At 37.8% G+C, this 15208-nt stretch overlaps 1 protein-coding gene across 1 annotated transcript; it reads left to right on the forward strand.

Moving 5' to 3' along the window:
• The first annotated feature begins 774 nt into the window (after positions 1-774).
• CUNH21orf91 (chromosome unknown C21orf91 homolog) lies at positions 775-13865 on the forward strand. The gene is made up of 5 exons (XM_044442459.1): positions 775-895; positions 2820-2950; positions 11052-11585; positions 12636-12698; positions 12925-13865. Exons 2-5 carry the CDS (start codon positions 2827-2829, stop codon positions 13083-13085), a joined length of 882 nt encoding a protein of 293 aa, XP_044298394.1. The 5' UTR covers positions 775-895; positions 2820-2826; the 3' UTR covers positions 13086-13865.
• Positions 13866-15208: the final 1343 nt, after the last annotated feature.

Consider the following 15208-nt stretch of genomic DNA (forward strand, 5'->3'; position numbering starts at 1 on the left):
ACAGCACACAACTGTGCAATGTTGTGCAGGGCTGTTATTCTCATTGCCTTGTAGGCTCTGGAAGAACAAAACGAGGACATGTCTTATATGCCGGATGCCGATTTTGAGTCACAGTCTTAGTCAAAAATTTCTCAGAGAAAGCACCTGGGGGAGGAGAGTTGTAGCAAAATACAACTCTTCAATCTTCCTTTCATCGCAAATGTAACTCGCAGTTACGTATCAGTTGCCGTTAGTGGCATTTTGTAGACCTGCTTAAGAAAGAGTAGGAACGCCTCCCTCCGTTTCTCTTGTTGTGTTCTTACGGGGCAGCTGAGTAATCCAACACCTGTTTCTGCATTCCACTCTGAAGTTTTTGATCAGGTTTTCTCCCGCCGCCCACCATAGGCAAGGTCTCACTTCCTCTTCCGAGGAGAAACGAGTGGGAGGGAAAAAAAATCTACCGTAAGGATGAACTGGGACCGCGCGTCACTCTTTTCTGTATATCTCTGAGCTATCCAGCGGCGGGTGCTGCCTGTTCCTAGACGGGGAGGGGAGGACGGACAGACACGGTTGAACTTTTTCCTGCCTGAAATCTAGCTGGAAGGACAGCTGAGCAGACAGCAGGCGAACTGTACTTCAGAGGAAAATCTAAGTAGCGGTGCGGAAGATACGTGGAGAAGAAAATATCTGTATTGTTCAGACTCAAGTAACAACCCCTCTGTCTTAATGAGTGATGGTTTAGCCCGGAAGCACAAAGGGGGTGGGGATTTCACGCGTCCAGAGGCCAGCCGAGAGTCTCTTCTGCGGTGCATCTTGCTGGCGCCGCTGTCGCCTTCTCGGCATTCTCGTCGCCTTTTCGGCAGCGGCTCCGACAGCCATTTCGTGAGAACAGTAGTACAACGAGAAGTCGGACAGGGTGAGGAGACCTCTCTGAGTGGCGGCGGTGGCGGGAGGGGCTCTGATGGCTCCCGCGCGTGGCGGCCGTGAACGGGGAGCGCGCTACTTCCGAGGAGGAAGAGGACTAGCGCGGGGGAGCGGGGGCGGTGAAGGAAAGCGGCGCTACAGCTTCTGAGGGTCGTCTGTGCTTGCGGGAGCGGGGGGGCGGTCTCGGGAGGGTGGCCTGTGAAGTCGGTAACGGAGTAGGTGCACGATCTCCGTTCGCTTCGTCGTCTTCTCTGTCCAAATTATTCCCGATTCTGCTCGAGGCTATTGCTTCTGTCGGGTTGGTACGTGATTTAGTGTGCGATTCTGAATAGCGTAGGGAGAAGAAAGAAGAGCAGGTGAGTGACAGGTCGTTGGGATATACTTGGGCGCAAGTAAGTGGGAGCGCGGTGTCGAAATAGGATGGCTGAGCAAGAGACCGTGCCCCTCTCGGCGTGTGTCCGATAGTTTCCTTTCCTATACCAAGCCCCATTTCTTTTGAGGAATGGGAGGCTGTGCTTGCCTTATAGTTGAGCTGGTTTCTAAGATACCAGGGAAGGCAGGCATAGAGGCTTATCCTTTTTATGTCGCTCGTTCGCGCCAAGACAAACAAATGGGCTTTACTTTTCTCTTAACGATTAATCTTTGAAATCTGGTAGGTCGAAAATTAGACTTTGGCCCGAGGGATGTACGCTCATAAACTCAGTGTGGCTTTGGCCAGGTTATTGCGGTTTTTTTGTGGGGGGTGCGGGCGTAGTTTGGGTCCTTTTCAATTAAAAAAAAAAAAAACAAACCGAAGTGATGTAGCCTTCTGTTAGAGAAGAGGCTTTGGCAACCTAAAAATGTTTGGGTCTTCTGTAGGAAGCCAGCACTCATATCTGTTGAGGTGTTAACTGCAAATCAAATGGTTAATGGATGCTTAATACCATTTGAACAGGATGAGAGAGAAATAATTTTTTACGTGTTGTGTCTTTCTGCAGATATGATATGGGTTTCAATATTATTGCAACCTGATAAGCAGAAACTTGTTCTCTTAATTTAGTTTATTTGCTTCTGAGTAATCCAAACTGTTTTATAGGCGTGTTTTAAACAGGATGTTCTAGCCAGCTGACATTAAAGGCACAATATTATGCCTGTTAGAAAGAAACAAGTCCTACAACTCCTGGCATTTCCTAGCTAGCATGGGGAATGTTGTGGCTTGCTTAAGTATAGTTGGCTGGAATATGTTACAGGCCTCCCTCCAGTAGGACTGTGCCTTAAGTTAATTATATACCTTGTGTTTTGTATGGGAAGTGTGATTGTAGGATGTTGAGCCTGCTAACTACTGACCCTAATCCCCACAAACTGGCAACCATTTTTTGTGTTTTGGTGGGGAAAATGACTACAGGTGCCAAGTAGTGTTTTCAAAACAATGGGTAAAAGTTACAAGTCAGGCCCTGTGCCTACTTCTAGATATGTGGTAAATAATGCAAAAGCTGCCTGCCATTGACTGCCAAGCTGAATTGTTGCAAAGCTTTTCAAATTGCTTGGTGTTAATTGTTTTCAGGAAAATACAGGAAATTTAAAAGAAGTGCTTTGTTTTCTTTTAGGGTCAGAGAACCTCAGAATAAAATTTAAAGGCTTCCCTAGTGAGCTCGAAAATATTTAGGTCATGGGTAGCAAACTGAGGCAAAAACTCTTCATAGGTTTACATTATTTTTTCATGTTTACCTAAATGCAGGACACTGGAGATCAGAGTCCAGTTCTTAATGAATGGGAAATGAAAATAGAAATTTCCCAAGTTTACAAACATATATCCAGACTTAGAAATTAAGTTGTTCTTGTTGTTTTTGAATTTGACTCTTTGTCACATGCTGCTTGGGTGCCAGGATGTGGTGGTCTTCAGGATACATTGGTTAACAGGATATTTTTTCTTTTAGGGACACTATGAACGAAGAGCAGTTTGTTAACATTGACTTGAATGATGATAATGTTTGCAGTATATGCAAATTAGGAACAGAAAGGGAGACACTCTCATTCTGCCACATTTGTTTTGAACTAAACATTGAAGGTAAGTGTAGTCTAATATTGTACAATAATATTGTACCATTGAGACAACAGGAGATTATGAGACCAGACTGAAAGTCGAGGTGTGGCATGTGTGGGGAAAAAAAGTGTTGCATTTCCCGGAAGTTGTGGTTGTACACATAGATCTTTAGCTGTTTAACATGTTATGCAAACTGCAATTTTTTTCAACAACTACTGTAGATTCTACAAGTTAACTGCTAGATGATAGCTTGTTGAACATTCTCTAGGTTAAATATCATAAACTACTTTTGATTTTAAAGTTATGTTGGCATCATGTACTGTGGTGAATATGTGAATGAATATGTGAAGGAGGGGTTCAAGCAGAAACATACTATCTCCTCCCCTCTGTCATATGTATGTGTTGTGGGAAAACATCAGTTTTGTTTATCCATACAGTTTCTTGTGCAATTTAAACCACTGCTTTTCCAGTATTTTAAAATGCATAGGGAGTTTTCACAAAATCATCTATCCTACTGGGCAGTGGTGTGATTTAAAAAAAAATCACTATTATTAGAAGGGAGGAAAGAACTATATGAAAAGGCATGTACCAGGAGTTTTCTGTAAATTGTTAGTTGCCCAATAGTTAATATAGCGCTTTCTGTCACTTCTAATCTGGATTTGAAGAAATGCTAATAGAAAATATTCAGGTTTGTCACTAGGTTTTAAATACACTTGTGTATTTGGAAACACTTTGACATGCCTATCCTCCAGATTGTGTGCCCTTAGTTTTTTCAGGTTGGATTACAATTCTAGCAATAAAATACTTATTCATGACTTATGAAATACAATTTTGACCAAATGTATAGGCTTCTGCTTGTCTTCTGGAGTATACAGTGCTGCAATAAAACTGTCATACAGCTTAACTATTCTGATAGATCTGGCCATGAGTCTAAATAATAAGAATTTAAGCTGAAAAATAGTTTAAACTTTCAGTGCAGCACTGTATATTCCAAAAGTGAAAGCATATATATTTTGCCAAGAATTGTATTTCATAAGATATGAATAACACTTAGTAAACAAAGAATACAACTCTGCAGTGATAAACATTTCCTGCTATTACATCAAGTCACTACTCTTTCTTTAGGTGACTTTAATGTTTTGTTTCTTACTCATGATAAAGAAATACCAAGTAGAGTAACACAAGTTCACAGTATTTATCTGAGAAAACAAAGGTTATAAGACTGGTTGATACAGTATTTCAGATTATTGTCCCACCGTTCAGACTGCTTGGAAAGTTGCTGTATAACAATAATGTACATTCTTCTAACTTAACTAAAGTATTTGAAACTATATAGAACAGTGGTGGCGAACCTTTTAGAGACTGAGTGCCCAAACTGCAGCCCAAAACCCACCTATTTATCACAAAGTGCCAACACTGCAATAAAACCTGAATGCTGAGGTTTTAGTTTAGAAAAAACAACTCGCAGCCAGTCCAAGAGTGTGTGTGTGTGGCAGTGCACTGACCAGCCACGCGAAAGGTCGGATGAGTTGCAGCTGATGAGCCATGGCTCATGATGTCATCACCTGGCGCTGCTACTCCTTTCCGAGCATGCGCATGGCCCCTATGTGCACTGTTATCCGATACTCGGATGCTGGAGCGACTTGGCTCACGTGCCGACAGAGGGCTCTGTGTGCCCGCTGTGGCACACATGCCATAGGTTCCCCACCACTGATATAGAATATCTTTATTCATCTGTTACTACTTAGTACCAGTAGTCTGCAATAGTATAAAATACTGCCCTGTCATTGAAAGCTACTGTTCTATGTTGTGTTACAGGTTAACAGTGCTCATTAACTGCATTGTCAGTTCTCCTTTCATTGCTTCAGCATACTTTCCATGATGTAGCCCATTGTTTTTAAGATTATACTGTTGCAACATTCTAACTAGTTTATATTAATTGCCAGGCTTACTAGGAAACTGGGGGAAAGGATTTATTTTGTTCAAGTTTCAGGGTATGGTGATAATCTAACTTCCTAAACTAAGCATCTAGAAGTTCAAATGAGGAAGACTCAGGTGCTGCCTAGGATGCAAATACTGGGGCAGAAGGTGCAGGTTCTTACTCTTGGACTCACTGCAGGTACACCAGTAGCTGCAACAAAAGGGAGTTGGTTTGATGCTTTAATATCACATGCCCATAGTTTCAATTGACCATGAGCTAATTTCCTTTTATTAGTCATTATGGTCTATTGCAAGCAGCCTTGAGAAGCAGTGCATTGAAAGCTGAGGTATAACTATTTAAAGTGGCAATGCAATTTATTCTTCCTAGAGGGCAACATATTTTTTCTGACCTTGGTAGCCAGCCAAATTTTGTGATCACAATTAACCTTGATTGTGATGCAGTTCTGTCCTTTGCAAATGTTTGTAGCAGTTCTGAAGCCCTATACAACTGTGAGGTGGTGAATTGATCCGTGCTGTGCTGACTTTTGGCAAGGATATAAAAGTTGCAAGATCTGTTGCTGAACTCTGCAGCTCTGTATGACTCAGCACAGAGTTTGAGATTTTTCCACACTTGCTTGAGATTTGGGAGAAGGCTTGGGGAATTTCCCAAAGAATTTTACAATGACTTCAGAGCAGATCAAAGTAGCAAGGCTTCTGTTCATCTACAAGTTTCATCGCAAAATTGAGCAAACCTTGCTATTTTCTAGTCCATTCCAAAGGTTTGAAAGAGATTTCTTGCTTTTCTCAGTATCCTGTTATTCTAAACCAATATTAGATGAATGTTGGTTTTTTTTTTCTTTTGGGTGGGCTCTGAAGGGCAGAATTGCCATTTACCACCACTTAGGATGATCTCTTTGATGTTGGAAAGCCCCCCCCCTTTTGCTTTCAAAATTATGATAATGTAATAATGACACTTCTTATTTTCATTTCTGTGGACTAATATCTAAGTGAAATGTGATAGGCCACACATGAAAATCTTAAACTAGAAGTACTGGGTAGGACAAGGTTATCATTATTACCTTGCATTCTGGTCTTTACCTTTATTTTAAACAGCTAGTCATATTTCTTCTGCAATTCTCCTTGAATTACACTAATTGTGACCATTATTAGTTTATCACATACTGCTTCTATGCTGTAAGAATTCCTCAATCAGTTAATTACAAGGTGTGTTCATTTTTTTAGCAATTAACAAACATATGCCAGTTGCAGCATATATTCTAAAAGCAGCTGCTTGGATTTTTCCTGTTGCTTTAGAAATTGATTATTTTAAAAAAGATGAAGCTAAAACTTTCACAAACTGTGAAGTGCCTAACAGTTAGCTAACAGTTCAAAAGCTTATACATGGCTTGGTTTTTAATTATCATTCAGCTGTGAATAATTGCTTCTAAGCAAACATTGAATCAAATACCTTGTAACCTAGATAGCAGGTGGGATTGATTATAAGGAACAGTCACCATATAAAGAAAGGATATAACTAGTTGGCAAGTCCTGGCAGCTCAGTGCTGTGTGTGCTATTCTTTGTTTAAACTTGCACAGCTACTAGCCTAACTTGGAGAAGAGATTTGCACATAAAGAAGAAACAAGGCCAGCAGCTATTGTGTAATTGAGCAACATGTGCTGAATACAAAAGCTAATGCTGGCTGTTACATATAATGAGGACTTCAATTATGAAAGGCTGCAGAAATAGCATGAGTAAATACATGTTTCAAATTCATCAGCATCTGCTTTAAAATACACATATGAAAGTAATTTTAGTTACTTTTTTTAGGTTTATGTACTTGCTGTTTTAAATGTATTTTATGCATGTCAGGAAGATAGAGATACAATGTTGGTGTAAGAGTCTCTTTTGGTATTCATTTTTTTAATATAGAGAACCCATATAGACATTGTAGAAGAATCTGCATGCTGAGAGCTGTTTTGTAGAGTTTTGCTTGATAGGAAGATAATCTCAGTTTTCACATGTAGCTATAATTCTGATGCAAGTTCTAAGCAAGGATTTGCTATACAGGAATCCAGCTTACAGATAAGACCAATTTGTTTGTATATTAAGGATTTGTCAAAAACCATTATATTAGATTTTATAGCAATTGAGTACCTTTTGGCAATTCTTATATATGGAAAGGTTACAGTGTCTGGCACTGCTTAGCCTATGGGAGGAAAGAAACAGGAGAGATATGATAGAGGTGTACAAAAGGTTGTATGGTGTGGGAAAATGACCACAGAGACATTTCCCTCTCTCCTTTAGTAATAGAACCATGAAGCAGGGAATGTGAACACTTTAAAAATGGATAATGATTTTAAGGAGATCAGTAAGATATTGAATGTAAAAATTGAAGTGGACCCTGAAATAACACTGTTACTATTTTTCAGTGAGAAGAAATGGAATATCAAATGATTAATTATAAATTTGGTAACCACAACAAAACTGTTAATAGCAAAGAATTGGAAGGGGAAAGGGATCTCCAGTTAATTGAATGGTATAAAGAAGTTTGGAATATAGTAGTTAATGAGAAGTTGATATGTGAAATAAGGGTGAAAATAGGATTGGTTAAAGAAGAATGATTTTAAAAAATATATGGGGTATTTTTATTGAATATGTAGGCTGTATTGTAATTTTGGATGGAAGGGGAGTTCTCAGGAGTGGAAAAATGGAGGAAAAAAGTCTAGACAGCCATGGTTCTGGTGGAGGGGTACACTAAAGGTGATTTCTGTTTTTAGACTTTATTTTGTGTACTGAGTTTTTATTATATGGTTTTTCGATTGGTTTCTGTATGGTAAAGAATATTTAAAAATAGAACTATGAAGAAGATCATTGAGAGGTTCAGGACAGAAAACTATGAAATCTACTACCGCAATGTTTAGTGATGGCCACAAATTTGTAGAACTTTCAGTTCTTCATAGAGTTTGCATGGCTTTTCTTTCTTTCCTCAGGATAGGATTGAAGGCAGCATGTTCCAAGTATAGAAATATAATTAAAAATTCTGAATGACATTTTAAAAAATTGGAAACTGGTATCAAAAGTGTCATTACATTATTGCTGTAATTGAGCAATTGCACTGTTCAAACTTTGTCAGATAAGATGGAAACAAAAGATTCAGTTCACTTAATGGTTTTTAAGGCTATCTTATGTTGGATTATATTGTATTAATTTGTATAATTGTGCAAGGGTCCAGTTCATGCCTGCTATTTGAGAATAAGGCAGGGATGAGGGACTCAGTGGTCTTCCAGGTGCTACTGGAATACAGGCCCAGTAATCGCTCACAATTGGCCATGTTGGGTGGTACCAATGGGATTTGTAGTTCAGCGACATCTGAGATATTGCTGATTCCCTGTTCCAGAATAAAGGATGCTTGTTATCCAATATCCTAACTGAGTATAGAAATGAAGATATAAGTATTAAATTGTTCTCTTTAAAAGTTTTGAGGGGAGTTGACAGAAGAAGGTCTGTCCTGAACTTGCATTAGGCTTCAGAGGCATACAAGTCTATTAATCTAGACGGTTAAGTTAAAATTAGCCTTTTCTATGGACTAGATTTCTTAGCTTCCAGAGAAGAAGCAATGAAGAAATAATTAAGTCTGCTGTGAGGTAATGGAACAAGCTAACCACTTTGCCATTCAATTAAGGACTCTCTAGTTGAAAAAGTTCAGAAAGATTTAACCTTTATTTGCATAGGGAACCATACTTTGATATTGCTTAATATCAGAGTGCCTCTGATCACTTACTGCTCACATCTCTGTACTAACTAAAAATGGATTTCATCCAGCTGTTTTAACTACAGAATCTCCCCAATTTATTTATTTAAAATAGTTATATGCCACCTGCTCCATTTATGGCATCCCTATGTGACTCACACTGCTAAAATAACACATTCTGAAAAAGGAAGATTAGTGATGGGTCAGTTGTTCTCAAATACCCCTGGATCCAGGCTCAGCCTTTTAAGGAGTGGTCTCACCAATGCCTCTCTTAACGGGGCAGGAACCGCTCCCTCTCTTTATGAGGCATTGATAACCAATTTTTGGCTGCCCCTGTACATTGCAATATACATACATAATAGTTATTTAGAAAATATCCTTCCTTCATTAAAAACTACATTTGGAAATATTGTGGATAGTCCACTGTAAGCTCCTGAAGGCCCTAGTCTTAATAGAGCTTAACAGTCTCAGTTTGGTTTATATGGGATATTTGTTGGAAAGTGAACTACATTATTTGGAGACTTATTCAGTGTCTGACAAAAGCTGAATCCAGGCAGTACTGTTGGTCATTATAATAGAAGGCTTCTGTCACAGGAAGACTCCCATTACTGATAAGATCAGCTTCTTTTTAGTCATTCAGGCTCTTATTCTGAGGCAGTTCTTAGATGCCAAGGTTGTGCTGATAGAGAATGGAAAATTTCAGGGACTTAGTACAGACTTAAAAGCTTTCTTTAGGTAAAATTAAACTATCATTTTTATTTTCTGAATCATATTAGAGTGGTTTATTTTTCAGTGTCTCACTCTTGCAGCCTGGAGTTGGCCTCTCATGGTTAATTTTTCATCATCTACAAAATTAATACTTAACACTGTTTTTGCAGTGTTGCTATTTAAAAGCAGCATATACCAATCAGTGAAGGTGTTCAATATAATTTATGGTATTATTATGAAACCTTTATTAAAACATTGTTAAACAATTGGAAAAACAATACAGTAATATTATGAAATAAAGGATAAGAATAAAATGCCAAAATGGGACACAAGTGCTCACAAAAAGTAATAAAAGTATACCTTACCATAACATAAAAAGTTAGTGTTCCTACCATTTATCATCCAATAACATTTACTGACAGCCCTTAACTATTTATAATCTCATTTCAACAGCCATGAAATACTTTGCTGTTCAGTTTTATTACAAATTATTTATTTGTATTTCAGTTTTATTTATGCTAGCCAACATGTGAAAAAGGCAGCAAAATAAGTAATGGGTTTATAAAGTGGGTCCTAATATTCTGAAAGCCACATTCCAGTAAAACATGATCTACTGTTTCAACAAGTTCTGATAAGAACACACTGTTGATTCAAGAGGAAGGTTTTAAAATCATCTTTTCATGACTGCTAATGGACAACAATTAAAATTAACAGCTATAAATGGTTTCCTGTATTTAACTATAGATAAAACCTGAAGATAGTTTGGCAATGGATACTGTGATATCAACTCCACTCCCTCTTTAGTGGTTAATGTACACAGTTTGCCTCTGACTTTGCTACCTGCAAATATTCTATTTTTGTTCTGTCATCTTAGCTGTATGAAATCATACCATTTAACTGGATTAGTTATACTCCAGTTTGGCTTTATTGTTTTACTTCATCCACAGACAGGTATAATTTTCTGTCAACATCAGTTCTAGATAGTTTGAGGGCCATAATCTTAGGGGTAAATTAAATGTACCCTAAAATTAAATGCATACATCCAGGCTAAACTCTATAGAAGAAATTCCAACTTTTAATCTTAAAGCGGTATTCTTTACCCATTCAGGCAGACTTAGAATGCTTCTCAAGAATCTAGTTTGACTGAGTTCCATATCCTACATAGCCACATTTGGATTACATTTCATATTGTTGTTCCTACTTTTGTGAAGAATGAAGAAAAAGCATCTAACTGTAGCAGCTGTTAATATTTTTGTGTTTGTTTTTTTTACTGAGAGCACTCTTTGTCTTGGCCAGTTCAGAGATACCTGAAAAATGATGGCTGAATAGTTATAACTGCTTACCTGGTCAGTTCATTGACCATCCATGAACCAATTAGCTTTTTATCTCTCCCAGAAAAATACTACTGCAGTTAGCTTGGCAAAACTACACCACAGAATTAACACTTTTCATATTTTTCAGTATGGCCTAGAAGTTTACTAATAAAAGGATGTTGTTGACAAAGCTTAGCAAGTTTGTGTTGGTAAATTGCTACATTTTAATGCAACCTTTCTCAAACAGTTTTGAAGGTCAATAGTACATCAGTAACTAATGTTTCTTGATTTTAAAAAACACTTCAGATATTTTGTATATTTCTTTAAAAGAAACACCTAGTTTTCTATGCTTGAGATATGATTTTTAAATATTTGTAGTCAGTTTAGCATTATTTTTTCAATAAGTAAACTATACTATTTTTTCTCTCTTAGGGATACCAAAGTCTGATCTTCTACATACAAGGTCATTGAGAGGACACAGGGACTGCTTTGAAAAATTCCACTTAATAGCAAACCAGAGTTGTCCGCGGTCAAAACTCTCCAAGAGTACATATGCAGAAGTAAAAAATATCTTGAGCAAAAAAATTAACTGGATTATACAGTATGCCCAAAACAAAGATTTGGATTTGGATTCTGAAGGTGCAAAACAAACACAGCATCGACTTTTTAGTTTTGGACATCAGAGAGACAGAAAACTTCTTCCACAATTTGATTCCCAGGTCCCTAAATATTCTGAAAAATGGATAGATGGAAACTCTGGGAGTATTTCAAACTGTTCACAAAGTATTATAGAATCGAGAGAATCAAGTGATTTTAGATTTGATATGTTGCAACAAAGAGACACTACTTTTTGTTGTAGTAATTCATTGTGGTCTAGTCATAACCAGTCATCAGAGATGGGAAAAAATAAAAAAGATTCAGATACTTGCGTTCACAGAAGACATCCCCAGTACAGCAGGGAACAATGTAAGTAGATGTAATGGTGAGACTGGTATATAATCTCTGGATTATTTTTAGCTATACTTGTTTGCATTGTACTTTTATAGCATATAGAAATAGGTTTCAGTAATTAAACATATCTGAAAGTTATTGAAAATGAGAAAAACAAATGTCCAGTTGGGGCATTTCATTAAAATGTGTCAGCATAGATCTAGAAGATCCATAGTTAATCATCAAGTGCCCCTTGAAAAAGGATAGTCTTTTTAACTAGCTTGCAAATACTAGTTAAGTTGTGGTGATGCACAAACCCAGTCAATTTTTTCTGAGCTTACACTAATGTAGAAACAATAAATGTAATGATTTTATTTTCAGTTGGTGGAACTAATCTGTATTATCCTTCATTTTGGCAAAGTGTGATTCTAGGTGGCAGCAGTCCTAAATGCACTTACTAGGGATTAAATTTCATTGAACACAGTGATCTTTTGTCTCGGTTCACTAGACCATCTGGTCACTATGTGTGTGTTACTTTTAGAACACTTCATTGCATTTATTATAGCAATCCTAGACCAGCTAATAAGAATTTAAAAGTTTGGGGCAGGTATAAGGGAACACTAATAATGAATGAGCATGCAGCTTTGGTTAAATAAGTTCAACTTATAATTATGACCAGAGGAAAGAGTAGAGTATGGTGTTACTTTACACTACAAATGGAAATGATGCATTGAAAGGCAGCTGTGTGGCGTATCGTAGACCTTACATTGTTTTTCACTCTGGACATTTGACTTTCAATGTTCTTTTGGCAATAAAGCCTTTATAAGGAATTTGTTAATATTTTTCAGTATTTTTATTATTGTAATAAAAGGGGAAGCTAGCTTCAGTGAGCTTTTACATAGTTGTTTCACCCTCGTGAAAGTTTTTAACTTTTGTTAACCACCCAGAAAGCATCAGCTCTTGGGCGGTATATAAATGAAATAAATATTATATAGGTTTTTAATCTATTTGTTGGGTGTCTCTCCTTTTCTTCCTTACTCCCATATTTATACTGTCTGACTGTTATGCATTTTCTTCATATTTCAGTGAGTATGATGACCCTTGAGGAGGTGGAGCAGCTAAATGGGAAACTACTCAAGCAAGTCCAAGGTGGGATGTGTTTTAACACTTGGCTGTTTTCACATCTAACCACACCCATATTTGTAAGGTAGCCATATCGCTTTCCGGAGCAGCTAGGATACAAGCATACTTGATACAGAAGTTCATAATTGTCATTTTCTTTTTAATACCTCATAAATGAAATTACAGCCTTGCAAACTCTTACGGCATATATTTCTGAAGTTGTAGAGTAACTTGATGTCAAACCTTCTTTCAGATGTATTTGAAGAGCTGGCTAAGCAAGTACAAGAAAAAGACTCCTTAGCTTCACAACTTAATGTCCGCCACATTGCGATTGAGCAGCTGCTAAAGAATTGTTCAAAATTGCCTTGTCTACAGATGGGAAGGGCAGCAATGAAATCCAATATTTCCATATAGTTGAAGCAAAGCTTGCATTTCCTAGCTTCATTAATCTATCTCATACAGCCGCACACTCAAGCAGTATTGTGGAAAATTCTAAACTTGTATGTATTACAAGGTGCAAAGGAAGTTATAAACAGTGTTCTTTTTTTCCCAAAGATTGAAAAAATGTGTTCTGTGTGGGTCTTGGAAGTCACAAAAATGTTTCCTGTAACTGGCAGTGTCCCATCCAGTCACTGATAAATACTGCAGTGTGACTTAACAAAGAGACTTCTAACTGCCTTTGAATAACTTAAGAGATTAACAAGAGAAATTTCATTTTAAGAGATCAAGAAATGGTGGAGAAACCAGTATTTGTGAAATGTAATTTCTTATTTATTGCAAGCAATATTTTATTACTGAAATTTTATAAAAGAATAAACTATTTTAGGTATTTTTCCACATCTCTTTATAAAGGTTTTGAATGAATTTAAGTAACATTTTGTGGAATGATTGTTTACCCTTTTTCAAGTTAGTGTACTTTACATTTCATTATGGAAATTGTTTTTTAAAAGAGAGTTTCCCAAAGACACAATCTCTGTGGCTGTTACATATATTACTTTTAGTTTTCAACTATGTAGAATTTATTGGGCATGGATTGTATCTTAATAGAAAAAAATTAAGCACAGTGTCTCCTTTTGGAATGAGAGTTCATGTTTTGTTAATATACAGAGCCGGAGTTCAGTTTTGTATGTGACTTTCTAATGCTTAATAAAAGTATATGGCTTCAAGAAATAAACCTATAATACCTCATGAAAATAATTGTTTCCATCTCATCCATTTTATGCTACTTAAAAGGTATAAATTACTTGTACAGAGAAGCTGACACTATCACGAGAAAGTCTACATATGCAACCATTAATTGAGCTCTATGCTGTAGGCTCCAAAATGCTAACTTTAGCAGTTTTTCATCTGAACTTGTTAGGGGGGAAAAGAAGTATTATGGCATGTGAGGATGGCAGTGCAGGATAAACACAATCCCAAACTCCATTGTGCATTTATTTGACTCATCATCCCTTATAAGGACACTTCTGTGGTAATGTTACTGTGTGTTAATCTGTAGAGAGAGAGAGAGAGAGAGAATTAGTAGGAATGAAATGATTTTCCAGATCAGTGCTGTGCACAGCATGGTCTAATGGTCAAAGAACAACCACTAGGAATCTGAAAGCATCTAGAGCAGGGGTCTCAAACTCAACTTACCTGGGGGCCATTGGAAGTAGAGTCCGGGTGAGGCTGGGCCGCATCAAGTATTCCACCACCGCAGTGGTGGTGGGCCACTCATCCGGAGGCCGGCCTGGGCGCCGCTGGTGCTTTGAAGGCCGCAGGGCCCCTCCCCCGTGCCCTACTCATCCTGGCAATTGGCCCGTGGGCTGTGAGTTTGAGACCCCTGATCTAGAGCAAGTATCATGTCTGAGTTTGAGGCAGTTTGAACTAGTCAGAGCTCTGAATCATAGAATAGTAAGAGTTGGAAGGGGCCAAGAAGGCCAGCAGCTGCAACCTCCTGCTTTTGCAGGTCACCAGTTTACACCATACCCTTTGAGTTCAGTTTAAAGCTTGTTTCACACACATACTCTACATATAAACAAAAGCTTTCATGACATGTAAAAAATGCTATTTTAAGGATGTCTGTGGTTACATTATGTGCTCCTTTTTCCCTCTTTCAAGGTGGCTTACAAGGTTCTCTTCATGTTATCCATAGAACAACCCCATGAAGGAGGTTAGGCTAAGTCAGTGACTGGCCCAAAGTTACCTGGTGAACTTCATGGCCAGGTGAAGATGAAAACCCAGATGTCCCAGGTCCTAGTCCAGCACTGCCTGAAATTTCACAGGCTTAAATTCAATACTGCTCTCTTACAGTGTTACTGAAAATATGCATATGCTGAGTTTATTTCAGAATGACCCTATGCGAATGGTATATTCTAGACCTGAATTCCTAACTTCAAGTTACCTGGCCTTGTAAATCTTAATTTCCAAATCACTTGGTTTTCTTTTCCACAAATAGATAAGGCATCCTATGGTTGCTTGGGGTATGTTGTTTCAAGCATTGTATGATATGGAGCAAAGTACTACTGTATAGTACACACTCCCCACAAATCCCTTTT

This window comes from Varanus komodoensis, unplaced genomic scaffold (assembly GCF_004798865.1).
Source record: "Varanus komodoensis strain SLA01 unplaced genomic scaffold, ASM479886v1 scaffold4, whole genome shotgun sequence".
Taxonomy (NCBI): Eukaryota; Metazoa; Chordata; class Lepidosauria; order Squamata; family Varanidae; genus Varanus; species Varanus komodoensis.